This window comes from Mytilinidion resinicola (assembly GCF_010093595.1).
Source record: "Mytilinidion resinicola strain CBS 304.34 unplaced genomic scaffold BDZ99scaffold_5, whole genome shotgun sequence".
NCBI classification, from domain to species: Eukaryota; Fungi; Ascomycota; class Dothideomycetes; order Mytilinidiales; family Mytilinidiaceae; genus Mytilinidion; species Mytilinidion resinicola.
In genome coordinates, this window is record NW_022985441.1 from 983,908 (window position 1) to 1,005,183 (window position 21,276).

Genomic DNA, 21,276 nt, shown 5'->3' on the forward strand with positions numbered 1-21,276 from the left:
GGAAACGGCGTGTCCAATGCTCGCCGCAGAGGGGGGGGTTGCCTGTGCCGGTATGGCGGCCGGCCAAAATTGAATTGCACTCCCACTCCAATTCTAATGTAGTAGCACGCGTTCCTAATTGATCACGTCGTCTTAGCCAGATCAGAAGGCCCTCTTCCTTATGAGGATACAGCAATAGGTTGTGTTGGATGCGTTCATTCCGTGGTGGAAGGCCGGCCACCTCAACGCGTCAATTGTACATAAATTATTTGACACCGTGATTGCTCCATCAACATCATGGATTTGACCTACAAACAAGAAGAAATGCGCGTGCAGGATGCATTGGCAGCCTTCCACAACAATACATTCCCCTCCCTACGAAAAGCTGCTGCCCATTATGGCGCCAAATACTCACGCGTCACAAATCGTGCCCGAGGTGCACTGAGATGGCGGCCACCTAACTAGTTAGGTGGAAGTGGGGCAAATTTCGAGGAACGAGAAACTTGCACTACGCGAAAGCCACGGGTAGGGTGCCTCTATGACAGTGCTCATGCCGTTGATTCGCACCACTTCAGCCATCGGGCTGCCAGCTCAAGGCATTCGGGTGATCCGGTGTTGGTGCTCCCCCGGTGGTCTAGAGGCGGGTCAAGTTCTGTACGTCCTCTCAGCATTCTGAGCGCGTTTCGGTCTTCAGGTTCGCATCCTACCTTGGGCAGCGTGAAGATGAAATGACGCCAGGAATTGATCTTCGTTCCCTTGAGGAGTAGCAGTCCAAAAGAAAACATTCTCAACTGGAACAGGTCCACCGGTTCCCAGGGGAAACCCCAGTGAGAACATGGTCGCCGGAGCTTTGGAAGAAACCTCGCATGGCTCTTTGACTTTCCATATTGGCCAGACTCGAGAGCAGATATAACATCCCGCTTCGGCAGACTCCTGGAGGCTTGATAGAGTCAGGTGATGAGCTGCGGGAGCCTGACGATGGCGGTACCCTCGAAGAGTTGGTGTGCCGGCCCTTCCAGGTGATGGCTTCCCACTCCTCCAGAGACGGCAGCCCACTTCTTGCGGTTGGAGGTTGAATCGTGCGGCTGATTGCTCTCCTCAACCGAGAAGATGTCGTTACACACTTCGCAAAGAGACATGTAGTAATTTCTGCAAGCTATTCTCGACGATATGCGTTTAATGTAGTGATTGCTGCTGTCTCCCTCGACAACATTCATTCACTGAGCAAGGTGCAGAGACATCCGCCAAGATACGAGTAGCTGATTTCTTGGCGGGTGCCTGAATGATCCTGGCAGATCTCCTTGAAATGTTGAGGAGGAGGCTAGTCCGCATCTGGCACAGTGTCACGTGCTTGATTGGACGACCTTCAGCCTTGTATCGCCTTCGTGTACGCCATCACTCAGGTTGAAATTGATGTGAACTCTGATTTCTATGGGTGTCTAGCTCGTTGTTTATATTCTAGGGGAAGGAGGGGGGCCGGCCCCGGGGGCATAACGTGGTATCTCTTCTTGACGCGTTACTTGTTTCATCCTGTTTCCTGATACAGTACTGATACCGTGCTGCAGCACTGCTGTTGCACTACCTGTTACTTCCTCCTGTATCAGCATGCCATCCTGATACGTTACTGCATATGAGTTGCTGATCCTAGGTTGTAGTGCTGCAACCGAGTCCATCGTCACCCGCCGCTCGCATAATACTGCTACTCTACCATAACTGGCAGTTATCTCAGTCATGCTCGTGTTCATAAGCTAAACGGAACAGTATAGAGGGGATAATGTGACCTCTGGTGCCTGATTGCGGCACAGCACACGGGCGGATCATATTAATAGCACCCCGCGGAGAGTTTCCCAACTCCTTCCCTCCAGATCCTTCTTCAAACGATTGAGAAATTCTTACACATGATCTATTTTGGTACTGAGCGTCGTATATTGATATGCCACCCAAATCTTCAGCGGCCGACAAGGCTTGGCCCACTATGCTTACTCTACGTATCAACTTTCGGAACAAGACATTCTCAACCTCCTTCGAAACCACACAACAACTCAAGAAGCGGTGCAACTGCTCACTGCTTGTAAATATCAATCCATCAAACCAAAGTGCGTTCGAAAGCGCATTCTGTCAAGGCGTGCTGGTTCCCGACACCTTTTCCGCCCGTTTCGTAATCACCAGCTCTACACATGTTAAAAAAGCCAAGGAGCTCTGCGTCCATAATCCTGAGCGTACATACGAAGACGCTAAAATGTTCCGATTGTGGATTCTGAGGTTGGCGACGAAACTCTCCACCTTCTGCGAATCTGACCATTCTCAAGACTCAAGTTCGGTTGAGCAAGACTACACTCTTAGACCGTTTAAGACGGGCAATGTTACCAAAAGAACTACTTACGAAGATGTCAGGCGGCTCTTGGAATCACCACTGAGTCCAAGCGAAAGGCAAGATCATGGGATGGGTTACGTTTACATCCTTCGATCTCAAATTGGATTCAACACTCTAGCAGAACTGAAGATTGGATTTTCAAAGTATCATCCGGAACATCGGTCACACGAATTGGCTAGTTGTTTGGCACTCCCTGAGATCATTAGCTTCACTCCCTACATGCCGCATGCGAAGAGACTGGAGTCCATCATCCATACGGAGCTCCAGGCCTGTCGAAAGGTCCAGCTTTGCCCCAAGTGTCACCACAATCACCGAGAGTGGTTTACCGTATCTCATGTCGACTCTCGAGAGATTGTAACGAGGTGGAGCCAATGGCTGCTTCGAAGACCTTATCAGGACGGGAAGTTGACGGATGAATGGAAAGACCATCTTGCTAGGACTGAGCCCTCTGATGACGACCTGTCTACCGCCAATTTCTGGGAGACCACGATTAGTGCCTTCCCCAGAGAAGAATCGGACCTCGACGTGTCCCGGCGCATCGGGAAGTACCTGAACGAATGCTACTGGGATAACGCCTGTGAGAGAATGGGCATTGGTCTACTTGGGAAAGAATTCAAGGATGAGATACGGGGAGATCTCCGCCAGATGCTGGGAACTCACGATGGAATTTCCATTTCGGCATTGCAAGCCCAACTCTTGGAATTAGCGGACAAACTTCGCGAATACAAGGAGAAGAGTGAGAATGGAAATCGCGGGACCAACTCTAACGACCGTCCATTTTTTGAAGACCTGATTCGGCCAGAAATGCGGGGAGTTTCGGTTCATCCCGATATGACAATCGGTAGCCTGCTTCGTCCAAATATTCCATGGATTGATCGCCAAGTTCATCCAGACACGCCTCTCAGTCTCCTGATCAACCCAGACAAGACGCCTGGTCCCCTTACTGTTTTGACGAAACGGCAGCGAGACGACGATGAGGCGTCCAGAAAAGATGACTGGATACTTAAAGCTTTTGACTCTCTCAAGAATATAAAGACAGGTGCCATGTCCGTCAGTGATCCGGTTCTGGGAATTAGCGAGTCGCCTCTGGGTGATGCTACCCTGCTTCCGGTCCTCGCCCTTAACGACCTGAAGTATCTCGACGCACCGGTGTCTAATTGGGTTGGCATGAACCCAACGAACGCTGGATTCCAACGCTTGCAGGAGGCGTATCAACGCGGCGAGTGGGTTGGCGAGCCGCAGTTCAAGTTACCAAAAGCTTTTCGAAGATCTGGGATTAAGATCCTCGACCCCAAGGCTGCCGAGACTTCGAAGCAAAAGTTTGAGCAAGCTTCTAAAGGAAGGCCGTCTAAGAAGGAATCCAAAGAGACTGCTACTAAAGAGAAGAAATCCGGATTCGACCAAAACGATAGCGGACAGCAATGCGAATTCACCCGTGGACCAGAGGGGGATAAATGGACCTTTTCCCGACCACTCGACGAAAATTTCATTCGGGAGGTCAATGACTTACTAGAAGAAATGAAAATTGGGGGCCGAGCGGAAGTTGAGAGAAGAGCGGCAAACGCCTTCCGTCACTACGGGATTCCCACAGGAGTCGACTTGACCGATGAAGGGGACTCTAGTGATTCGGACTCTAACTGTTCAATTAGCTCCCCACCCAGCAAAAATGCTGCTAGGATCAAAGATCCATATCCGGGTTCTGCATCGCCTTCCAAAGAAACACTGAATCCGAATTCTGCATCATCTTCTAGAGAACCTCCGAAGAGGAAGCCGGTAGCTGGTCTCGGAGGCATCACGGCAAAGAAGGCCAAGTTGTGGCTGGATTCATTGTAGCGAACCGAAATCGAATAGCCTTCGACTTCTGGCTGTGGCTGGTAAGTAGTCGGCGGCTTTCCGCGTGAACCAAGGTCTTTGCGGCTTCGGGATGATATAGCATTGTCTGTCCCTTCATAAGTCCGGGTATGATATGAACTTCAACACGACATGTCCCGGGGGCTAGATTTGGTGGCCTCATCATTGGCTTTCTACGTGCAGTAAGTATCTAACGGATGACGGCCTGGCGACGAGATCAGGATTTGAGGCCTGGGGGTGCTTTGGTTTGCTTTTCAGGTTCTCGGTAGTGCTCAGGGTGCTTTATCGTGTTTTCTTTTCTTCCATAGCTCTTGCGAACCGTATACGATTCCCTTAGTTTTGGGCGAACGCTATCTGCTTACATCCTGAATCACATACCTCAAAAACTTGCGGTGTTTGTTTCCACGTCTTGAAGAGCCAAGTTAGGATCTCCTTAAGAGCAGGGAATAACCTTAAGAAGCTACCTGACGTTGCAAACTAGTCATTATGGCCAAAACCAACTTGCGGAATAAAAAGTCAGCCCCACACCCATACCGAAACGTCACGACCGACGTTTTCTTCAACGCCCACTTGAACTGCGCATGCACAAATGGCTCGAAGCACTCATCCATCATTTTTCCCGTCTTTTTCCCCTGCTTCTACACAAAGTTGCGCCCGCCCCAGGTCAGGCGCCGCGGCTCCCACTTGAGGTGTTTTGTGCGGTCGGGCTTTTCGACGACCGGCAAGGACGAGGACGTGAAGTGGGTAAACTACCGGCCGATGCCACCGTCGTAGCGGCTGCCGGTGCTTCGCACTGGCGTCACGAAGGTTTGAACGCACGGCGAAATGAATTTGGTGGCCCGGGAGAGCTGGGTTGAAGTGACTCGGTAGTGGCGGCGCTTGAGGCCTTGGAGGATGTAGAGGGCTTGCCGCTCGCCGGAGTCTTTAACTTTGAAGTAGTACCAGTGGCCTAATGTGAAGATGTTTTTGGAGCTTAGGTACACGTGGAATTGGATTTTGGGGTGGGTTTTGTCGAAAGCGGGGGTGTAGAATAGGATTGAGTGGGTACCATCTTGGTTCAATGTGAGCATATGTTGAACTTCCGGGCTAATTAAAGCCGGGCTATCCTTCAAGGAAGCCAGAAATGCTGTGATTACTTGCTTTGAGTTTACCACGGTCCCTTCGGCGCGGTAGCCTGCGCTTTATTAAACAGCGGTTTTAAGCTCTTGGACAGTAGAATTTTGTCTAGACTTAGGCATGGCAGTCCATTAATTAGGATTGCTAAACTTTCCTGTGCACTGATGGAGGAGGCCAGAACAACATTGAGTCCTGTCTTGTGGCCGCTTAGGATCTATTATAAGATCTTGCGCTTTGTGCTATGGAACTTGGCTTGCTTGCGGGCAATTTGTTTCCTCTCGCGATCGAGGAATTTGGCGTCGTCAGCTAGTTTGTTCAACGCGATTGTAGCTTTCCCGTGCTGGTCGAAAGCTTCTTTGAATCTTGAATAGTGCTCAGCTTCGAAAGCCTGCCGGCACAACTCGGCTACTTGTGCATCGGTTTGGGTCGCGGCCATGGTTTTTTTTTGTAGAGCTACGGGACTTATAGCATAGCTCCTGGAACTCGGGGGGGGGGGGGGGGGGGGATTTTGCTGCCCGATAGGCCGAGACGGACGAGGCATGCAATAATAATTTATAGAACAGAGCTGATCGCTGCTCGCCTTCCATTAGAAGGCTTAGGAAGCTCTTATCTCTCTCACAGCGACAAGCAACAGCCAAGAGAAGACTCCCTGTCGGTATGGCGTGATTGGCGTGATACGTGCGGGGCCTGTATGAGGAATACGAAATACGGTGGCACTGGGTAACCGCAAATATCGCTACAGACGAAGGTTGGAGCCTTGACAAGATATGAAAATGATGGGTTTGCTGCGTGAGATGATGAAAAAGAACCCGGGTTTCCCTCTATGGGCTGTTAGCTGCGAAACATAGTGAAGATCGAAGAAACTAGCTTGTGGACATAATGTTACATGATTGATTGAAATCCAAACCACCAAGTAGGGGTTACATCTCAGTTGGTGGTATCTCATGTTACATGAAAGTATATAGTGCATGCCCTTCTCGTCCTCTTTCAATGTCTCCCTTCTTTCATACACACCCCCCTCCTCGCCCCATCCCTAAGTCGCTCCAACTCCTCCTTATCATCCCCAAAGTTAAGCACGCCACTCGCAAATCCACACCCTATTCCATCTGTCTCGCCAGTCCGATTCCGCAACTCTTCCACAAGCTTAGTCGGCTTGAACTCATCCGGAAGGTTGATCATGCTCGTCAGCAGCCCTTCACGGTGATGGAAAATTTCCGGAAACACAGTCCAGCACCGCAGCAGCCCGTTCTCACACGCCCGCACCATCGTGTTATCAAAACTATCCGACACCCACTTCGGCGCCCGCGGGCTTCCGACTTCATCGGAGAGGATCTTAGCCGCTGAGCGCCGGTTGACAGCGTACGCCCATGTCCCAAAAGGCTGCCGCGAGGGATGCACGACACGCGTGAAGGGCGGGACGTCGAGCGCCGTCAGGATGGAGGCGACGTTGGGAAGCATGTTGTAGCGCGGCGGGAGCGTGTCGTCGGCGAATGCCTGGGCCCCCTGGAGATCGGAGGGCAGTTGCACGCCAACGCCGGCCTCGTGGCCGAACCAGGCCCAGCGGTCAAAGTGACCGAGGTACAGCACGTCCCAGTGCGAGGGGTGGGGATAGTAGCTGTGTGGTGCTTCTGGCGTGGCGTGGAAGAGCGCACGCAGGGCGGTGGCTGCACGGGGGACTTGGAGGCTGCGGGCGCGCATGTCCCAGTCCATGTCGTCTTCGAGGATCATTGCGGTTTCTAGGTCGGTTGAGAGGAACCTAGGAGTTGATGTTAGTGAGTTCCGGTGTTTGAATAGTCAGTGAGTGGTGTGCGGACCATTCGAGCACTCGTAAATGGCTCATCCATGCTGCGATCATCGGGAACCGCATTTCGGTTGGGGCTTGCTGGCTTCGGAATTGCTCTACATCTTCCTCGGTCCAGATTGGCAGCTCTGGGATGGTGATGTCGAGCTCTGTCACATTGGCTGCCTGTAGGAGGCCGTGTCGCCTTTTGGAATTGGGTGGTGATACTGCGATGATGGCGCCAAAACCGAGTGTGGAGTTCGCAGGTGACGGTAACTTCGTCGATGTCGAAGTAGGCTTGTGGAGTGAAAGTATGGCTTGATCTGACTGAAACCAAACAAGGAATATGATGGCCACAGTGAGTGCGGATATGATGATAGGACGAGAGTTTCGAGGTTTTCTTACGGCAAATCCTCGCGAGGGAGAAGAGAGCCGTAATGGCATTTTGCTTGCGTAAGGAGGATACATGATGGAAGTAATGAGAATGAAACGTCTGAAGGTTCGAAAGGTTGTTACCTGTGCACGTATTGATACCTCCCGTGCTGTGCCACAATATCCTTGAGGCCAACAGGCCGGTTCGATGGCAGGGGCGCATACAGCTATTCTGGATGATCTGAAACGCTTCCGTTCATGCCGCAATCCGCCCTCCGAATTCCCGGTACAGGACCAAAGCAGACGGCGGTTAGGATGCACTGTCTTGGGAGACTCCTCATAGTCGCCGAGCGAGGTGATAGACTTTTAGACGCCCAGATCTCGTAAAGAGTGGGAACGTCTGGGTGCTACGTTGGTCTACCTACTCGGGAAAGATAGTGAGCCGGGAGGCAGAAAAGAGTTCCAGAAAACAGGTGTTTAGTCTCGTCAACCCTCAGATCGCCCCGGGAGTAGCTTTTGCTGCATGGCTTAGGCGCTTATGTGAAGATGCGTGATTCTAATTCGCTATTGGCAACAACATTTTCCTGAGGGGCTATTTTGGGACCTGTGCCGCACCGCGCCGCTTTCTGGCATCATCCTTTCTACCTGCGCCTTCGAGAGCTCTGGGATCCACGTTATATTTCAATGATCCCCTTGGCATCAATGGCCCGGCTCATCCGACGTCTTTCAGTCCCACCTCCCCTCTTTGGTTTTCCTGCTCGGCCGTATCGTGTATCTGAGAATCTTCAGCCTCTTATTCTCTTCTCATGAAATTTTCATAGCTTGTTTTTTCGCGGTAGGCCATCGCACTATGCTCGTGAGGCCATCCCGAGTTGCAGTGGTCCTTCTGCTGATTATAGCCACTATTTTGATTCGGCGTTCCTCAGATTCATGTTACGAGAACCCAGGAAATCCTTCTTCGATACCTGTCAAACAATTATATCTTAATGACTACGGACGTCAGCATGACCAAAAGGCTCGCGCCGAAATTGTGGAGCCAAGCCTAAAAGCTGCGCCGAAAGTCGCCGCTGAGAAGGCCATCGTGATGGGAAGGCTTGCAAGAGATGATGTTGATTGGGTTGCTCAGGACTTGCCAGAGTATGCGATTCAAGTAGATTTGGGACAGCTCTCAGACTCACTTCTTTAGTTGGGAACGCTACATATACACCGTGGATAACGACAATTCAACCTTACATACGGCTGTCAACAAAGGGAAGGAAGCGATGCCCTACCTCACCTTCATTATCGACAATTACCAAAACCTTCCGAAGACCATGGCATTTCTACACAGCCATCGCGGCGGATGGCCTGAGGCATGGCACAATGACGCTCCCGGCTACATGGCAAAGAACATGTTGGACAAGCTGAAGATCGATTACGTGCAGAGGAATGGCTACGCGAATTTGCGATGCATCCACAATCCCGGTTGTCCAGGCGAAATGCAGATGTTCCGGCAACCTCCACAGGGAGAGCTAGAAGTAGAAGGCTATATGCTAGAAGTCTGGCAGCGCTTCTTCAACAGCACAGCGCCGCCTCATATCATTGGGACCCCATGCTGTGCGCAGTTTGCTGTGTCTCGAGATCAGGTTCTGAAGCGGCCACTAGAGGACTACGTGCACTTCCGCCGATGGCTGCTAGAAACGGAACTCATTGACGACATAAGCGGCCGAATAATGGAATATCTGTGGCATATCATATTCGGTAAAGAACCTGTGTACTGCCCTGGGGTTGAAGAGTGTTCGTGTCAGGTTTTCGGTAGATGTGATGAAGTAAGTTGTACCGTTCTGCCCTACTCCGAGATCGACGACTAATTATAATCCCACCTTCTAGTATACATATAAGGCGCCGCCTACTCAGTCTTCGGACACTCGGCTCATTGAGGATTCAGATCGAAGGAGAAGCCAGGAAGTGTTTCAAGGACAGAAGTAGAGATAGAATTCCATCCATCTTAGCAGAAGTTTGACGTATCAAGAAGTTTCTCCAGTATTGGTAGAGTTGCTAAACATGGTCCAGTCGATGTGTTCAGGATGAAGAAGAAATATGCCACAGTGTAAAACTCCCAGGTCACGGGACTAACGTCATGGAATGACGCTAGCCGACTGCAGAATAGTATAATATTTTTTTAAAATGACCTCTTACGAATCCCACCACTGTTCTCGCGCGCCAAAGCAACGTCGTACTGTTCATTGCGAGGGCTTCAAACGTAGATCACACTCTGGGCTATCCGTGTCAGAGGTGCATGAGGCGAGCGTTTGGTTTCGGAAACCGCTGCTGTGCCTCATGGGCGGCAACGGTCCTCACCGCATCCTCCCTGGATGGGGCCATTTCCAATGGACCGGTATAGGGCCCTCTTAAAACGCCAACACGCAAGTACCCGTTCCATTCCTCTTCCTCTGTGGCCCTGTTTATGCTTTTCCTAGACTAGAATATCTAGATCTTTCACCCATCCGAGATCAAGCATGGCTTTCGCCGAAGCTCTACTAGGAAGCACACCACCATTGGATTTTGCAGGTCTCGGTGGCTCATCAGCAATACAAGAGTCGCTCTAGATTTTTCGTTTCCATGATATTAATGTATTGACTTGACAATAAGACGACTATTTAAACGAATCCTCTATTTTTGTGCCTATAACCATGACGGGTATTCAGATAATATCATGCAATCGCTCAAGAAACAAAGATATGCAGCAAAAGGCTCCGCCCATGTTTCCTGTAGATTAATATCAACCGAATTCCAGGTCTCGTTATGCTCCCAGTTCGTGCACGTCCGGTTCGTACTTCTGCCTCCCTGGCCAAAGTTCCTGTGGTGGCAGCACACTCCCTTTCACCTCTGGCGGCTCATGCCCGAACATTTCCACCATAGTGGTATGCACAGCTTCTTGGTATGGAGGCGAAACGTCGAGAGCGGCATTGGCTTGCGCAGCTGCATCTGCCCTCTCTTGTTTCCGTCTGGAATGGCCCCGCCACAACAGTACAGCAATGAGGCCTGCTACTGCCACCGATCCCACGATGATACCAGCAATAGCTCCGGCTGTTAACTTATTCGATGTGGAGCTGCTAGGGGATGGACTTCCAGTGGGCGACGAGGTACTACTTGGGACCGATGCAGAGGATTCTGCGGGGGTGGCCTTCGGCTGGACGACGTTGCATTCTTTTGCCACGTCATCGTCCAAGACGGCTACTACGTCGGTATTTGTAGTCGGACTTGCTTCCCATATTGTGTATGTGTTGGCCTCGTTGTTGACGTGCAAGTAAGCTGACGTGAAAAAATATCTGCCGATGCGTGGCATATCATTTTTGTTTACATCTTGAAGACTGTAAATCATGAGATCTTGCACACTGGTATTGGTAGCGATGCTTCCGTCGTCCGCAATAGTGAGGTCTGGAAGAACTAGCTGGCTGTTCGGAATACGTATGGAGAGACCAGCGTCGGTTGTAAAGGTAAGGTCCCCCTGATATGCCTCACCACCAGCATACAGCATGGTGAAGAAGTTGATTCCAACAGAGCGGCCGACAGGGACGGCTTCTGTCCAGTCCACCCAACGTGAAAAATAAGGATCCAAAGGCATAGACATGACCATTGCACAAGAAGTACAGATACATGCTTGGAGGTTATAGCCGCCAATGAATTGATCCAGGAGGTTCGGTTCCGACCCATTTGGGAAGTTTAGTTTGATTTCGGTAAAGGTAATGAGCATGCCCTGTGTGCAGGTTCCTGGTGCTGTGAGCCTGTCTGTGTGATTATTTGACATGTCCTTGATCTTGGCTCGATCATAGCCTCCTAGGACCAAATTTCCATTCATCCGCGCCGGTGCTGTTGCTCCGTCTTGACCCCACCAAAAGCCATAGCTCTTTGAACCAATTGTACCAGCTTTCTTCAGCAAGGACAATATTGTCGAATTCCTCCCAAGACCAATAGATGCGATCCCGGCGGCGTTTGTGAGTCTTCCCGTATTGACACTTTGGTTGACGAGGCCAAATGGAAAATCTGAGATAGTCACATTATCGAGCAGCGTAAGCTTGTCCTGGGCAAGGGTTCCTCCGTCGGTGAGTTTTTCGGAGCTCTCGAAGTATGGATTAAGGTTGACATTGGGAGCGCTCTGGTTAACATAGGTAGGGGAGTTCTCGGGCTCGAAAAATCCTCCTCGATACGTCATGCATGCCGCTTCGGTATGTTGGCATTTGTCGTCTTGATGATAGAGAAAGGTGTTGTTGACATCCCTGATAGAGGTCAGTTACACTGCTATTCCCCGACTAGCTCGAGCATATACTCACGCCATAGGCAAGGCACTGAAGTTCTGTCGAGGAGTTCCCATCGCAAGGTAAGCTCCTCGCGTGAAGCCTTGATTCGGCAGCCCTACCAGTCGTATGGGAAGGTTGACGGGCGCAAAACTGCAATTGTTTTTCTGTGCATTGATTGGGATACTCAATAACAGAGACAGTAGAAGCAACATGACGGTGACACCCGTACCCGCCATCATGAAAAGAGCGAAGTACGATGACTAGGCGCGAGGAATGAAGAGAATGAGGCAGTGAAGAGATGGCTGACCCACATGAGATGCGCTCACAGTCGTACAGCCTACCTTTTCCATGATTGTGGCCTTGAGCTTGGTAGTGCGGCACAGCACATGGCCAGGGCGCAGCGGCTACTCTGAAACTCACTTACCAGGTGCTGCATATAAATAACCATGGATGTAGCATTCACGGAGTTCTGCTACAAGGGCAGCTCAATCACAGAGTCCAAGCAGGCGCCCAACGCGACAGCCGCTGAAGGGTAAAGAGGCTGGCACTGTGTGTGCACGGGGACCGCCTGAAGGAACGGAATATGTTAATGCTAGAGAGGACAATAGGCTGGAAGGCTAGCATATCCCAGACAGGGACGGCGTGTATCGTTAGAAGTCCAGGCCTGTATACCATCATACTGTTGGCAGTCAGAGATGTTCTCCGTGGCTTGTCCACAGGGTAGAATCTGCAAGGCTCACAGCTCCCATTTGACCGGAATCCGGGTAGCAGACTCCCCAGGCGAGGGTTAGTGGATTTCTCCCTCGGCTTTCTCCTGAGGCCAGGATCATCGAGATGTGGCTGGAGCTAGTCGGGCAACATCATGAGGCCACTATCTTGCTCTAATCTCGTATAGAGAACCAGCAGCCGTTGTCGATGCAGGGGATTCATGAATTCAGGGGGTCGCCAAGTCGGCTCCGGAGCAGAGAGGATGAAACATGCAGCACCGCGTCCCTAGGCGGTCCAAGATGTGCTTTTCGTGGACACCAAGCCGATGTTTCTATGTGCGAGGCATCTCCTAAAGTTGATTTTGAGATGTGTTGAGAGTCAGGAGTTTGAAGATTGCAGTCCCTGCGCGACGGCCCGCATTCGTTTGGTTTTAGCGGCAGCGGTTATTGTACATCCATGAGAAGCCGGCTAACAGACGGGCGCACTGACTGGGCGCACTAACTAGGCGCAGCGGCTAGAGAGCCCCTGGGCATCTCATCGCGGTATGGATGAAGGCCGTAGGTTTCGAAAACCACTTACTCTGCTGTGCCGCATTCAAGTCATCGTGAAGGCCCGCGATGAGGCCCTTTCGTACCGTGTCTAATCTTTGCATCGCATGTATACCATGATATCGTTTCCGTTTCTAAATTCTTTTCGCGTGAAATGCTTGATTGCTGGTCTGCTGGCGTTCAACGCGATCTTCTTAGTACGGCGTTTCCATCTGAATGACTTCTGGACTCGGAGAATCGTGGACTATGGCGCCGGCAACGCGACATTAGGAGTGTGTACTTCCATCCCTTAGAAGCATCTACTCCCCTCTCTAACTTTGCGAAGTTTGCAGCACTCCTCGCGGTTGCGCCCCCAACAGCTCCTCCACGATACCGATGGCGAAAAGATGGCCTACTGAAAGCCGCTGCGTATACTGGCCTCAATATCCAGATTCCCGTGCAGCCGGTGTGGACAGACGAGGACACAAATGCTATCATAGCTAAACACCCGATGTCGAAGGGGGGCGCAATGTCATGGCTCGGTCATCTGAACGCCCTGAAAACAGCCGCAACACACGCGACGTCCCTCATACTGGAAGACGACGCGGATTGGGACATCGGAATTAGGTTGGAGATGCCAATAATAGCGGAGGCGGTGCGAAACTTGACGAGATACAAGACGCCTGTCCAAGAGCCAGGACAGCCCGCATTCCACATGCCTCCATATGGGACGGAATGGGATGTCTTGTGGCTGGGCCACTGCGGCGAGAACGTTGTCTACGACCCAAAGCCCATAACTTTCGCGGATCCCACCGTGCCTCCGTACATCAACTCCTGGGAGGGGGCCGTGTCGCCTGATCCAAAACACACCCGCTGGATTCACTTCTCTGCAGGACCCATCTGCACATACGCATACGCGATCACCGCGGAGGGCGCAAAGAAAATACTAACGCGCGATGATCATGGCTCTGAGGGCTTCGACATCTGGCTACACATACGTTGCAAGGGACAAGAGTTGCGCTGTGTCAGTGTCAACCCGGAGCTCTTTCACCACCACGAGATCGCCGGAGAGAAGGACAGTCTCATCAACGGACCGTCGGAAGATAATAAAGACGTGGTCGAGCAGGAAATGACGGACAACATTTGGCATAGTGCCAGATGCAACAGCGCTTCGCGGTCGATGAAACTGGTGACCTGTATGGGTCCCAAACCCAGCCCCAAGGAAGAATGAGACTGCCACGCACCCATTGACGACTTTACGTTAACAAGGGCCGAACCTACATGCGTCGATACGAGCTGCGCGAATACGAGAGCCTTGTAGATATTCTGTTGCGTACCTTATTAGACTAATGCGCGGCCGGCACGCAAATGTCCTGTCCAGAGGTTCTTTTCCTCAACGAAGCAGCGCTCCACGCTCCGGGAGACTCCAAACGAGTCACTCATTGGGTGAGTTTGGTGTCTCCATCTTGGGATCTAGAGAGCATTGATGTTCGAGACTTGAAAGGGGAGGAGACAGGACTCGAATCTGTACCTGCACAGAGATACCATATGAGCGACTCATCTGTTCAAAAATTTACCATGATACTTCATACCCATCTCTCTCAGCTCACCACATCTGTTGCAAGCTGTTCAGGCAAATCTCAAAAGCACAATCTTGAAACCCAAGCATCTATTTGATTGTCTAGTATAATTACATCTACACGGAGTGCGTCTTTCTTTACTCAAGCGCATCACGGCCAGGTTTCAAACACCTCCCTTTCCTTCCTACTTCCTTTTGGAAGTGCTTCAAGAGCTTCGTATTATTACCAAACTCAAAATGCCCACTTGCAAACCCACACCGGATGTGATCCGTCTCCCCTGTACGAAGTCTTTGGTTGATCACAGCCTCGGACTTCTCCGCGCGGTCATAATTGTAGTCGATCAGTGAATTCTTCGGACCCTCTAGGTGATGGAAGATCTCCGGGTTGACTGTGTAGCACCGCAACGCTCCACCTCCACAGGCCCGTGACAAGGCGTTGTCCAACGAGTCCATTTGTGCCCATTTTGGGGCTGCCGCGCTCGCCACGTCGTCAGAGAGAATCCGAGCCGCAGATTCTCGGGTGACGGCATACGCCCAGCTACCGAAGGGGAACTTTGAGGGATGCAGGATCCGGGTGTTTGGGGGCACGTCCAGGGCTGTGAGGACAGATGCCATTTCTGGATGCATGTCGTAACGCGGCGGCATGGTGTCATCTAGTATGTATCGGTGTGGGTGATCCGTAAGATTTGACGGAATCAGGACGCCAACACCAATCTCTGTTCCTAGCCAGCTCCAGCGGTCGAAATGACCAAGATAGATCATATCCCAGCGATTGAGGTCGCCGTAGTAGTAAAGGGATGGATCTTTGGTTTGGTTGAAAAGCGAACGGATCGAGGCGGCGACTCGAGGAATTTGCAGAGTCCGGAGATGTATGTCCCAGTCCATATCATCTTCCATGATGAGCGCAGTCTCTAGGCCAGATTCCAGAAACCTAAACACTGTGAGCTACTATAGTCAAAAAAGGAGAAAATCACCTACCATCTCAATACATGCAAATGGCTCAGCCACGCAAATATCATGCCTTTCGTAAGACTCGAATCTCCGACGCCACTCGGAGCCCTGAAGTTTTGCTCATCTTCGTCCGTCCATTTCGGCAATTCAGGGAATGTGATCTGAATGTCCGTGACATTCGCCGCTTGTATAAGACCATGGCGACGCGGGGAGGTTGATGGTGAGACAGCAAGTAAAGCTCCAAATCCAAGTGTAGAGTTGGCTGGGAGTTCGAGGCTGGCAGCAATAGGAGAGAGCTTGTGCAGAGGAAATAGAATAGAATCAGACCAGAGGCCTAGACTGCAGACGAAGACGATGAAAAGTGCAAATGAACCGTAGCGAATGTGTTTAGCAGTAAGGCGCACTTCAGGTATGCCTTTCGAATGCATCGTCGACATGATCCACACGCCGTACACAGTGAACGGACGCCGTGCCAGGCGCCAGGCCATCATATAATGTGGAGAAGCGTCATTTACTGTGCCGCAGCTGGGAACAGAGACCGCCCGGAGACTGCCATCCTGTGCCGCAGCTCTAAATAGGGAGTTTCAAGTCTGTGTGCATGAACGCTGGCGGCAAGCATAGTAAGCGCCCTGTCGTACATGCAAAAGACGCTAATTGGGTACATCGCAAACGCCGCAAACACCTGCAGGGTCCGAGGGTCAGAGCGGCGAGCTTCTTTTCAGGGGTTGTCTCAATTGGTCTAATGCTCCACTACAAGGAAACTTTCACGGGTACCCAGGTGTCTATGTATGTAATACTTTGGGCAAAGCAGCATATCTTCTACTCTGGCTTCCATACTAAATATAGATCATTTGTAACCAGTCACACAGACCTTTCTGCTTAAGTAATGCTCTAAATGAGCACAAGCTCACAGCCCTTCAGCTTCTGATGGAACACGTCGCCTGTCCCAACTTACGCTTTGGTGGTGCTTGTATGTCTCAAACTCCGTCTACTTCGGTTATTTCGGCCATCATCATTGAGGGCACGCTTTCAGTCGAGGAAAGAGCCTTCAGTCAGATGCCATATCTCTACGCTATCGCACTTACGGGTTGAAGAATCAGCAGGCATAGCCCTCTGATTGCAGGAAATATGATCATATCTTCTGAAAGAGAGCATCAAGGTTGATACACATGAAAGCAGCGTCTCCGTATCTCTCGACCCAAGCGTATTTATAGTCCAACTGTAGAAAGGGTATCCCGTCGATATCTTAGTGTCAGCTCCCTGTCAAATCACAACCGCGATGTCTTTTCCTAACCGATGTAGACAACGGTGTATTCACCCCTCATGGTCTTACCATGAGCAGAGAATGCCGGATTGCACTCGCACAGGCCCCTGATCGTCGTATGTACATACCATCGCAGTACAGATCCGAGTCGTAGCAACTGTAAGTCGGAGTAAAGGTAACAAAAGGAGTTTTTCCTGGAACCTGCACTATGGTGTTTCCTTCGGCGGCTGCTGTGCTATTAGTGGCGGGCTGAGAGGTTGAAGTCACAATGGGTTTGGCGGTGCTTCACCTACATAGGAAGCCCTAGTAAAGGTTTGCTTGTCGAAGATGTCGAGGCCAATATAGATGTTATGATGCTCCCTCGGCCACGGCGATCGTTTGAGGCTGAGATGAGCCTCTACGTATCAAGCCGCCATGGTCAGGAACCCATTTACCATAACTCCAATTTATTCTTCTTCCAACAGGAAAGCACACAAGGCCGACCCAGAGAGCATGTTCTGGGGACTTTCTGAACCCCTCTGCGCAGTAAAGAACCCCTCTTTTTACGTAGAGATTTACCGAAACTGATACGTCTACTGAACCATCTATCACTTCTTCCCAACAAACTCACACAAAACCTACCATCCGAACCTCCGCCGAGTTCTCCGCGTCCTACCCTATGCACGTCCTACTAAAACTCCATCTCACCAGTCTAATCCAAAGCTTCTTCTCTCAAAAGCACGCAAATCCCACCTGATACCTAAAAACGCTCAGTGCCTCTACATGGTTCTCCTCCCATTACTTCCATTGACTTCCATTGACTTCCATACTCTCACGGTAGCTCTCCCTGTCATTTTCGGCATATGAAGAGGATAATGGGCTACAGCAGCCTGTGGAGTAGTCTTGTTCAGCATCGGCGCGGTCCCGAAGCACCCAGGCGGAACCGTCTTCATGGCCATTCGAACGCCGTAGTGACGCGGTTGGATGCTGTATCCGCCTCACCGTCCACCACGTCGTTGTCTCTAGGGGGTGTGGTATTTGTGAAACTCCGTGCCGGGGCTTGGGTAGGCGTGGGCGCTGCGTGATCGCCTCGTTCTCGTCTTCGTGAGTGAGCACGGGATCTCCTTCAGGTCTGGTATGTAGCAGTGAGCCACTGCATCTAGCGCTGCGACGAGGTGCGGGAAAGCTGATAGAGCGTAAACGGGTTTGAGGCCGGCCGGTGATACTCGGATGGGTGGGAAGGCCAGGCCTGTCGTGATGTCTGCTGTTCGTTCAGCTGATGAATACCGGTTCGAAACTTCCGGCACGGCTCGATGCCGTGACCAGTGCGTGGCGTGGCCGACCTCGATCGTTCCGGATGCTGTGGTATTGGATGTCCTAGCGGTTCGATTTAGGGCTGAGTCTCGGCGTCCTATGTTGGTGAAGATTTAGAAAGCGATAGCCAATTTTTGAGTATGTGGATGCCCGCCGAGCCTCGAAGTTGCTGGACGCTGTGTCCGCCCACTCGGTTACTCCCTTCCACCGGATCCATCTCTTCCAGCTCGAGCTTGCGGTTAAACGTCCCACCCGATCCGCATTCTGCCCAATCTCAGGAGGGCCGCGGGTTACCGTATAGGAGAGACGATGGATTATGACGTTAGAATCACATCCTGTTTTTTTCTACGGCAGAGCTAAGGTGGGATGTTGGGGAGTTAAGAGGGTGCTTGGCGGGGGACGCTGAAACTGACGATGCCTAAGCTATGATGATTGGTTCTAATGTGCGAAACTTGTTACCTGTGGTGTTCGTGTCATGATAGGAGAGGTGTGGTGGTTAGTGCTAGTGGAAGGAAAACATCCAATAGCTATAAGTTAGCATTAAGCTCGATCGGGTCATTGTTTGCGGTCGGTGTTAATTGGAGTTCAACAGCACGTATAAATTGGCGACGACGTTCTTAGGGGGGAGGTTGACTGAGGCATAATTACGTTTGGGGCGAGAGCTGCATGATGAAGAACAAAGAGTCTATTCTTCGGCGCGAGTCCCAAGTGTGTTGTGACAAGGGGCTTCTCCTGGTCTCGGGTTATTTGAAACTAACCTACTGCAGAACCTAATAAGACGTGATATGCAGCTTATCACCTTATCTGTCCAACTGGCAAAGAGAATACCTGTCAGCTCCCCACCTACACATAGGCGGCGGTGTCTTCCCCGGATGGTAGCGAAGGGAGTCATCCGATCCGACCGTTTCGTGCTGGAAGATCGTCAAGGACCAGTCCTAATTTGGGCTCCACGATCCTGACCCCCTAGGAATCCACAACACCGCATACATGCGAGGGCGGACGTGGGGAGTGAAGAGATATGGACAGATCATCGTGCATCAAAGCCTGACCGCTATATGGCCGTAACAGGAGAGGGGAAAAGATGACACAGACTTGAACGAAGCGGCAGGGAAGGAAGCCTGCCTTGACCGTAGTCAAACCTATGGTCTTGTAGTCTGACACTCCTTTTGATCTGACTTTCTCGAAGACACAGACACAACTCGTGCATGCTACCTTTGTATCGTGAGAAGCTAAGAAGCCTAATTTGGGAACAGGCATTCGAGAGGTAGTGCCGTGTGACGGCGACTATAATCACGTGTAGAGAAATCCCCCCACAGGCTATGGGCGACTTGCTCTAAAGCAGCGGGGATGCGGACGGGATGCCTAGGAGAGCAATCAGAGAGAGGGCTTTCGTGCGGCCCGTGACTGGACGGTGGTTGCTTTGCTTTGGGCGACGATCAAACGTAGCATCCATGCTTCCGACGACGTTTGAGTTCCGTGTGACCGCTTCGAAGGCGTAAAGATCGACTGGACAGACGGGGATCTGTTACGCTGTGTCGTAAAGTGCAGGTGCTGTGATGTGTGGTGTCTGTTCTTTTGGCCCCAGCCACACAGCGGTGACGGCAGAAGGCGGCGAGGGCAAGGCATAGCGAGGCGTGCCGGCCTTTCTAGCAGCCTCGTTCACTTGTCCGTACGCTGCCGTATTCATATCAATGGATGTATGAAGGCCTAACACCTGCACACCTGTGATGTGTGAGGGGAGACGGCTGAGGGGAGGGGCTGAGACGGGTGATGGCGAAGTTGAGGTTGCAAAAGCGCAGCGCGGTGGCGGACGAATGGGGAGGACGCGGGGAGGCAATTGGCAGAGGCCAACTCCCATGACGGCATCGTGGGGAGATTGCCGAATTTGCCCTGCGTAAAGCGCCTGGCAGCCTGGCATCGGAGTGGTTGGGGCAGTGATGCCCGCAGCGCCCCCCGTCTGCCAGAGCCGTCGACGTCGCCTTGGACGTCGCACCACGGCGCATTACATCATTGGGGCCCGCCGATCCATTCCCGCGTCTGCAGCGATCGCCCGAGGGCTTTTTTGCCCGTGGTGGCTGGAGGCTTTCCGCGACGACGCCGCCGCAACGGTGCCCGCTGCAGCCTGCGCATGCGGGCGTGCCTCAACACCAGCGTCCAGCAGCGCAGGGCGGGCCTGGTGACGCCGGTGGCCGCCAGCGAGGGCGACGGCTGCGACGACCCGGGGCTGCATGGGCGGCTCGCTTGCCGAAGAGTTGGAGCCAAGGTGTTCTGACCGAGTGCGCGGTGGAGCGCTGGAGATCGTCATCTTCCCACGCCGCACCGCTGACCATCACCAGCCAAAAGCTCCGCTGCAACCCTCGCGCCCCCGCCGCCTTTGACCGCCGCAACGGCTGCTTCTACGCTGCATCCGGCACCCGGTCCCGCCCTCGCTCGCCGAACCTGTCCTCAACCCCAGCACCTCCCCGAATGCCCACTCCTGCGCCGAACCCAGTGTTTCTCCTCCAGGGTCCTTGGTCCACGCACAGTAGCGCCGCCACTACGCCATCGCTAGCCTCCCCCAACTGCCTCCCGTCCACTACGCTCCCGCCCTCTATACCACACCCTCGACTGCTCTGCTTTCCGGCAGCTGCACCTACTCCAGCACCACCAGGCACAACCTTGGCGTCCACGCTCAACACCACGCCGCCTCTCACGACACGCCTCTCCTCGACTGTCTCCCCTCACGACAGCTTCTCCCACCTCGGCGCCTCTCATATATCCAGCCATGTCGCAGGAGCACGCGTTGCCCGCGGTCCCTCCGCCCATGGCCTCGCCCGCCGTCCACCTCTCTAACCACTCCGACAACGAAGATATGAGTTCGTCATCCTCGACCTCGTCGTGCCTCGAAAATGACGCCAGGTCAGACTCGTCGAAGCTACAGCGCCCGAAGCTGGGCAGCAGGAAGTCCAGCGGCACCATCATAATACCGCGCGACAGCCCGCACGTTGAGCTAAAAGAGGAGGAGTACGACGAGAGCGATGCGCGGACCATGAGCCCGCGAAGGAGTAGCGAAGAGATCGAGAAGATGGGCCAGGAGGCACGACAGGCCTTGATTGAGTGAGTGCAGCCATTTTCATCATTTTCATCATTTTCATCATTTTCATCATTTTCATCATTTTCATCATTTTCATCATTTTCATCATTTTCATCATTTTCATCATTT

At 52.1% G+C, this 21,276-nt stretch overlaps 8 protein-coding genes across 8 annotated transcripts in view; 4 read left to right on the forward strand and 4 right to left on the reverse strand.

The window, feature by feature from the left end:
- Nucleotides 1–323: 323 nt before the first annotated feature.
- BDZ99DRAFT_568374 (uncharacterized protein) lies at nucleotides 324–919 on the reverse strand. The gene is made up of 2 exons (XM_033727782.1): nucleotides 687–919; nucleotides 324–631 (listed from the first exon to the last, which is right to left on the reverse strand). Exons 1-2 carry the CDS (start codon nucleotides 814–816, stop codon nucleotides 528–530), a joined length of 234 nt encoding a protein of 77 aa, XP_033580092.1. The 5' UTR covers nucleotides 817–919; the 3' UTR covers nucleotides 324–527.
- A 929-nt stretch (nucleotides 920–1,848) lies between these two features.
- On the forward strand, nucleotides 1,849–4,569 carry BDZ99DRAFT_250070 (uncharacterized protein). The gene has a single exon (XM_033713668.1). It carries the CDS (start codon nucleotides 1,913–1,915, stop codon nucleotides 4,184–4,186), a length of 2,274 nt encoding a protein of 757 aa, XP_033580093.1. The 5' UTR covers nucleotides 1,849–1,912; the 3' UTR covers nucleotides 4,187–4,569.
- A 968-nt stretch (nucleotides 4,570–5,537) lies between these two features.
- Nucleotides 5,538–7,682, reverse strand: BDZ99DRAFT_568376 (uncharacterized protein; the record flags this gene model as incomplete). The annotated part of the gene is made up of 3 exons (XM_033727783.1): nucleotides 7,135–7,682; nucleotides 6,331–7,076; nucleotides 5,538–5,773 (listed from the first exon to the last, which is right to left on the reverse strand). The coding sequence occupies exons 1-3, from the start codon at nucleotides 7,566–7,568 to the stop codon at nucleotides 5,538–5,540; spliced, it is 1,416 nt and encodes a 471-aa protein (XP_033580094.1). The 5' UTR covers nucleotides 7,569–7,682.
- Nucleotides 7,683–8,126: 444 nt separating this feature from the next.
- BDZ99DRAFT_460425 (uncharacterized protein) lies at nucleotides 8,127–9,657 on the forward strand. Its single transcript, XM_033719384.1, has 3 exons — nucleotides 8,127–8,609; nucleotides 8,659–9,280; nucleotides 9,342–9,657. The coding sequence occupies exons 1-3, from the start codon at nucleotides 8,323–8,325 to the stop codon at nucleotides 9,438–9,440; spliced, it is 1,008 nt and encodes a 335-aa protein (XP_033580095.1). The 5' UTR covers nucleotides 8,127–8,322; the 3' UTR covers nucleotides 9,441–9,657.
- A 103-nt stretch (nucleotides 9,658–9,760) lies between these two features.
- Nucleotides 9,761–12,015, reverse strand: BDZ99DRAFT_411621 (acid protease). The gene is made up of 2 exons (XM_033716624.1): nucleotides 11,786–12,015; nucleotides 9,761–11,731 (listed from the first exon to the last, which is right to left on the reverse strand). The coding sequence occupies exons 1-2, from the start codon at nucleotides 11,989–11,991 to the stop codon at nucleotides 10,255–10,257; spliced, it is 1,683 nt and encodes a 560-aa protein (XP_033580096.1). The 5' UTR covers nucleotides 11,992–12,015; the 3' UTR covers nucleotides 9,761–10,254.
- A 1,109-nt stretch (nucleotides 12,016–13,124) lies between these two features.
- Nucleotides 13,125–14,218, forward strand: BDZ99DRAFT_517419 (uncharacterized protein; the record flags this gene model as incomplete). Its single annotated transcript, XM_033725176.1, has 2 exons — nucleotides 13,125–13,280; nucleotides 13,334–14,218. 2 exons carry the CDS (start codon nucleotides 13,125–13,127, stop codon nucleotides 14,216–14,218), a joined length of 1,041 nt encoding a protein of 346 aa, XP_033580097.1.
- Nucleotides 14,219–14,626: 408 nt separating this feature from the next.
- Nucleotides 14,627–16,668, reverse strand: BDZ99DRAFT_496200 (uncharacterized protein). The gene is made up of 4 exons (XM_033723432.1): nucleotides 16,603–16,668; nucleotides 16,473–16,543; nucleotides 15,545–16,087; nucleotides 14,627–15,497 (listed from the first exon to the last, which is right to left on the reverse strand). Exons 1-4 carry the CDS (start codon nucleotides 16,651–16,653, stop codon nucleotides 14,705–14,707), a joined length of 1,458 nt encoding a protein of 485 aa, XP_033580098.1. The 5' UTR covers nucleotides 16,654–16,668; the 3' UTR covers nucleotides 14,627–14,704.
- A 4,257-nt stretch (nucleotides 16,669–20,925) lies between these two features.
- BDZ99DRAFT_382396 (uncharacterized protein) overlaps nucleotides 20,926–21,276 on the forward strand; it is a gene marked incomplete at both ends in the record, with an annotated part of 865 nt that continues 514 nt past the window's right edge. Inside the window, one exon of the mRNA XM_033715274.1 lies at nucleotides 20,926–21,170. Coding sequence (XP_033580099.1) covers nucleotides 20,926–21,170 — 245 coding nt within the window. The remainder of the gene's footprint in view (nucleotides 21,171–21,276) is intronic.